The 5250-nt window shown below is 43.9% G+C and overlaps 2 protein-coding genes across 3 annotated transcripts in view; both read left to right on the top strand.

The window, feature by feature from the left end:
• The first annotated feature begins 1498 nt into the window (after window positions 1-1498).
• Window positions 1499-2586, top strand: LOC118598155. 2 transcript variants are annotated; one of them, XM_036210521.1, is made up of 2 exons: window positions 1499-2011; window positions 2123-2586. In XM_036210521.1, the coding sequence occupies exons 1-2, from the start codon at window positions 1514-1516 to the stop codon at window positions 2498-2500; spliced, it is 876 nt and encodes a 291-aa protein (XP_036066414.1). In that variant the 5' UTR covers window positions 1499-1513; the 3' UTR covers window positions 2501-2586. The 2 variants fall into 2 exon arrangements, with proteins under 2 accessions (XP_036066414.1, XP_036066415.1); XM_036210522.1 differs by having other exon boundaries at window positions 1499-2132; window positions 2263-2586.
• A 472-nt stretch (window positions 2587-3058) lies between these two features.
• The window catches only part of LOC118598206 (zinc finger BED domain-containing protein 4-like), a 16291-nt gene continuing 14099 nt past the window's right edge, over window positions 3059-5250 (top strand). Inside the window, exons 1-4 of the mRNA XM_036210675.1 lie at window positions 3059-3262; window positions 3746-3822; window positions 3944-4268; window positions 4578-4785. Coding sequence (XP_036066568.1) covers window positions 3059-3262; window positions 3746-3822; window positions 3944-4268; window positions 4578-4785 — 814 coding nt within the window. The remainder of the gene's footprint in view (window positions 3263-3745; window positions 3823-3943; window positions 4269-4577; window positions 4786-5250) is intronic.

Below are 5250 nucleotides of genomic sequence, written 5' to 3'. Positions count from 1 at the left end.
AACATTTTGATTTCATTAGAACATCTTGTCCACATTAGATATGACACTTACATTTCCATCTTAAGCTCCTGATTAACAGCTGATTGTACAACTGTATAAAATGTGAGCTTCCTTCATCACAGATCAGAGCTCTGCAGACCTCTCCGCCATGCTCGCCAGCGTGTACTTTTCTCTGCTCTGTTTAATAAACTTTCATGAAAACGTTTGACATTTCTTCATTTCATCGGATCAACAAATATTCCACCACAATCTTGGCGTCACGAACAGGATTCCGCGTGTGTTCGTCGGAGGATCGGACCAGAGGGATTTGCCATCCTGAATCACAAAGATTCAGCCTCATCTCACCAAATCCAACAGAGTGACAAGGACTGTGGTCCATGATCTCGACCGACCGCGACGGAATCATCGAGCTTCGGTGGACAAATAGATCCGGTGAGGAAGATTCTATTCTAAAATATTTCCAGTATTTTTGTCTGCATAGGTTGATTTGGAACATTAATAACACCAGTTTTTTGCCCTGAACTAAGTCAAGTGTTTTCATTAGAAAAAAACAAAAACAAAAAAAAAACCTTCTTTTCTTCTCTACCATTTGCTGAAACCCATCATAAGCGAGTTGAGTCCTGTGTGCATAATCTGATCCATTATCGCGAAACAGGTAGCCATAAATTGATAAGTGAATCGAGTCCTGTGCGTTTAGCTTGATCCGTTGTACAATACCAGGTAGCGAAAACCTGTCACCCACGTGGTGGGGAGAACAGGTGATTTGGTAATGATTTGATGGTTGTGACCAGAAATTTCTGGGAACCAACAAACGTCAGTCCCCCTAACCAATCAAGATCAGGTTAAAGTCCTGTGAGATTAGGTTCGGGAAAGGAAAAAAAAAAAAAACAGAAAATGGGTAATGCAAATGAGAAACAGAGCGGAGGTTCAGACTCAAGTCTGGTCATGTTTATGAAGGCGAAGCATGGTGTTGAATGTTGTGAATTTGTGGGTTACTGGTGTCAGAAACATGGGTTCCCCGAGGGAGGTTCTTTGAGTAAATGCCAACTTGAGAAACTCAGAAAAAACTTAACTAAAGAGAAACGAATGATGAATGAGCGAAAAAGGGTTAAAACAAAGACAATTAAGCGAATGGATGATATGAATGAATGTTTGAAAGTTTGGGAAGCGGAGTGTGAAAAACGGGAGAGGCAGAAGGCCTGCAGGGCCCTGACTGCCCTGAAAATAGAAAACAAAAAAAAAGATAACAGAAACAAGTCTGATGAATCGACTGAAAGTAAGGAAATTTCCTCAGCACCCTCTTCTTTTCTTTACCCTTCTACACAGAATCTCTGGAGTGCTGCAGTCGGACCGAGTCTGGACTCTACCCCTCCTGCCCCAACCAGCCCAACCAGAACCACACGGTGATGACGTGGAACAAAACGCAGGAGCGACAGCCATGCAGCCTGAGATGAACCAGCAGGAACAGCAGCAGCAGCTGTTTCCATCCCCCCTCCCTCTTCCTCCTGTGAAGATGGAAGAAGTAAAGCTCTGGCCTTTAGCGGTGTTATCAGTTCCTGCTCACAACACCAGATTTGTGAAGGCAAAACAAGAAGAGCTGCAGCAGAAGGGGAGCCGGACAGTGCTAACAGCTCCCATGGTTCAAGTTGCCGACCCGACTGGAGATCCACTGATTGTATGCCGCGCCTGGACTGCTGATGACGTCATTGCTGCATCCAAGCACCTTCCCAAACCAGAAAAAGGTGGGGAGGTCTTGGCGCGAGCCCTGGAGGACTTTGTCAGAGACTATGTGCCCAGCTCTGGAGAAATGGCTAGAGTGATGCTGAATATTCTGAGCCAATCCCAGTTCTCCACTCTGAGGAGCCACTTCGAGGCCCAACACCAGCCTGCAACTCACGACTGGCATGACCCTGCCAACCAGAATGCAGCAAACGTGGCCTATAGACAATGGAAAGATGGACTGATAGCGGCTGTTCGTACTCACTTCCCTGTCCAGTGCGACCACGCAAAGGTCAGTGCCTGCATGCAGCATGAGGATGAAAATGTGGAGGAGCTCCTTGACCGGCTGCAAACCGCTTACGACAACCATAGCGGGATGACCAAGCCTGATGGTTTCCCTCAGGGGGACATGACACCTTATGAGACTCTCCTCAAACAGCACTTTCTCAACAATCTACAGAAGCCCCTCAGCAGCGCCACCAAAGACTCTTGTGTTGGTTGTGAGGACAGCACTGTCCGTCTGGCCCAGATGGCTCGCCATGCCAAGCCCGAACAGCGCCGCCAGCAGGAAAAGGAGGCCAAAGAAAAAAAAAAGATAAAGAGCGACGCCCAGCATCGTGCACAGCTGCACCTCCTCCAACATGCGTCATTCCCACAAGCCCCTGCGGCTGCTCCTCCTCCTGCTTGGCTTCTCTATGGGTGCTTACTAGAGGCTGACATTTTTCCGGGATTCCCACGGGTCACGGGATTCCCGTGGGATGGGAGTCATCTCTGCCATTAATCACGGGACCGGGACAGGATGGGATTAAATTCTGACGAGAGCGGGACGGGAGCGGGAGCTCAATTAAAAAAATAAAATAAAAAAAAGGCGGAGCCATGTTGTAGTTTGTGACAGCATGACTACAATGTAAATCAGTTACAAGATAACTACATTACCCAGAAGGCATCAGTGCTCATGGCTGTCCCGGCTGAATGCGCAGTGATGGCGGCGATAGGGAGAACTTCAACGAGTGGCAAATCCAATTCTGAAGAAATTAAAAATGACATCCAGCGACGGGTACGATCGAAAGACACATCTATTACGTTTAGTGAGCTGGAAGGAAAATCCGATGTTTTAAAAAAATTCACGAGAGTCGAGTGCGATGGTGTTGCAACACCGTATGCAGCTTGCAGAAAATGCTTCACTGTTGTGAAATACGGCAGTGATTCCGGGATGAGCGGTCTAAAGAGACACAATTGCAAGGGAACTTTTGGGTCAAATCAACCAAGCATCTCTTCGTTTGTCAAGCGGAAATTGCCTTCTGGTGTAAAGTCTCATTTGACCGACAAAATTGCACGTATGTGCAGCCAAGACCTCAGGCCCTTCGCGATTGTGGAGGGAAAGGGTTTCATTAAGGTAGCACAAGAGATGCTCGACATCGGCGCGAAATACGGGAGTAACATACAGGTGGAAGACATTTTGCCCAGTGCACAGACAGTTTCCCGTCATGTGGAAGGGGAATACGACAAAGTCAAGCGGCTGGTTCTGGAGGAGCTTCAGCAGGTGTGTCCTGTTTGTTTGTTTGTTTGTTTGTTTGTTTGTTTGACTAAAATTGTTCTTTTCATGCAGATTACAGACTATGCTGTGACCACAAACCTCTGGACAGAGGAAAGAACCAACACACAAAACAAAAAACAAAACATGTTTTTTGATTTTGGCTAAAAACTAAATAATCATAACTAAAGACAACTGGGGACAATTTGAAAATAGAAAAAGGTATTTAGAGTTTGTATTTAGAATAAATAACTTAATTTAAAAAATGTGTTTAAAAACAATTTTCTTTTTAAAATCTTTACAAATCTTTTATTTTATTTGTATATTTCTTCTTATTTCACACAGGAATTTGGCACCCTGAATAACAACAATGTTTTTGTTACTGATAATGGCTCAAATATGGTTGCAGCCTTCAAAGATTATGTCCGACTCTCCTGTTCTGGCCATAATATCAATTTAGTACTAAAACATGTATTTGACCACTTGAACGAGGACAATCCAGTGCACAGCGGAATCATCAAGCTGTTTAAGGAGACGAAGACCCTCGTCACACACTTTAAAAGAGCAGGGTAAGATACCATTAAATGTGGTCATTTATTTTTGGAAAAGCTGCTTGATAATGAAATATTTAAGGAACTAATTTAAAGATCCTGTAATAACTATTTCTCCTGTGTGCTCTTTATGTTTTAGATTACAAAAAGAACTGGACCAGTCACTGAAGCAAGCTGTCGAGACAAGGTGGAACACCAGACTAGCAATGCTCCAGTCTGTCAATGATGCTTTAAGATCTGGGAAGCTGCATGACATCCTGCTTCGTAGAAATGAACTTCGTTACCTCAACAACATAGACTCTGAACTTCTTGAAAATCTCATCCATCTCTTGAAACCTTTTGATGAGGCTACCAGGCATCTTTCAACTGATCAGACACCTACCCTTCACCTTGTCCTACCAACTAAGGCTACCCTACTGAGAGGTTTGTTGATCCAAGATGGAGACAGCAAGATTGTGGCAGAGGTAATAAAAAACATTTCTTATTCTTATTTACTTGGTGGACACAGCTGGTTGTTCAAGTAGGAAACATGAGCTTGGTCCTATTCTATAGACTGTGGTTGTGGGCTTCATGTTTTCAAGAGAAATAATGTACTTTATAGATACTAATGTAATGTTGTTAATTACTTTAATTATTTGCGGAATATAAACTTCACCACACCTTAAGCCCAGTCTGTGTGTCTATGAAGCTCTTTTTCTTGTCATGATGATATTGAATATGTTGTCATGATATCATTGCATGCATGTTATCTGATGTCACTCATCCTCCCCTAGCTGAAAGAGAAGTTAGCCCAGGCAGTGGAGATTAAGTTCAAGGTCCACCTGTACCATAAGGTAGCCACAGCACTCTCTCCTAGCCTGAGAACTTTCTTAAAGAAAACTCTCAACGGCGAGGAATATGAGGAGGTCATCAGCACTCTGATGACATTCACAGAAACAACAGGGAAAGAGAAGACAGTGACAGGCCTTGTGGAGAAAGAGGGTGAATAACACTAGAGAGAGATATAGTATGTCCTTTCCATCAAACTCATTTTGACAGGTGACCTTTGACCTCTACATTCCGATGTGATGACGTAACAATTTGATATCAAATTGATATAAACTTTATATAAATTTGATATCAAATCAATATAAACTTGATATCAAATCGATATAAACTTTATATAAAACCCCTGTGGGATTCAGAGTCTCTGAATTCCAAGCAAGGTGTCATCCTTCCTGAGTGCCTGCCTGCCTGCCTGCAGGAGGGGGGAGGGAGGCCGGATGCCCTTTTTATGACAGGTCCGCCCCCACCCTTCCCTAGATCCTCTCCTCCGAGCTTTTCCGGACGAGGATGGTGAGATGAACAGGAAATAAAATAATTCAACCGTTATTCCTTAAGTAGACTTTATTTCGGTTCTACTTTTGACGCCTTCCGACACCCAGCAGCGGCGAGAAAGGAAGCAGA

Source organism: Oryzias melastigma, linkage group LG24 (genome assembly GCF_002922805.2).
Source record: "Oryzias melastigma strain HK-1 linkage group LG24, ASM292280v2, whole genome shotgun sequence".
NCBI classification, from domain to species: Eukaryota; Metazoa; Chordata; class Actinopteri; order Beloniformes; family Adrianichthyidae; genus Oryzias; species Oryzias melastigma.
Note: the sequence above shows the minus strand (reverse complement) of the source record. Positions and strands in the feature narration are given on the sequence as shown.

Bases quoted from the DNA above. Each gene is read 5' to 3' on its own strand.
- LOC118598155 (XM_036210521.1), top strand. From the start codon at position 1,514: ATGGAAGAAGTAAAGCTCTGGCCTTTAGCGGTGTTATCAGTTCCTGCT. The intron at 2,012-2,122 runs GTCAGTGCCTGC...GGTTTCCCTCAG, and splicing joins TCCAGTGCGACCACGCAAAG to GGGGACATGACACCTTATGA.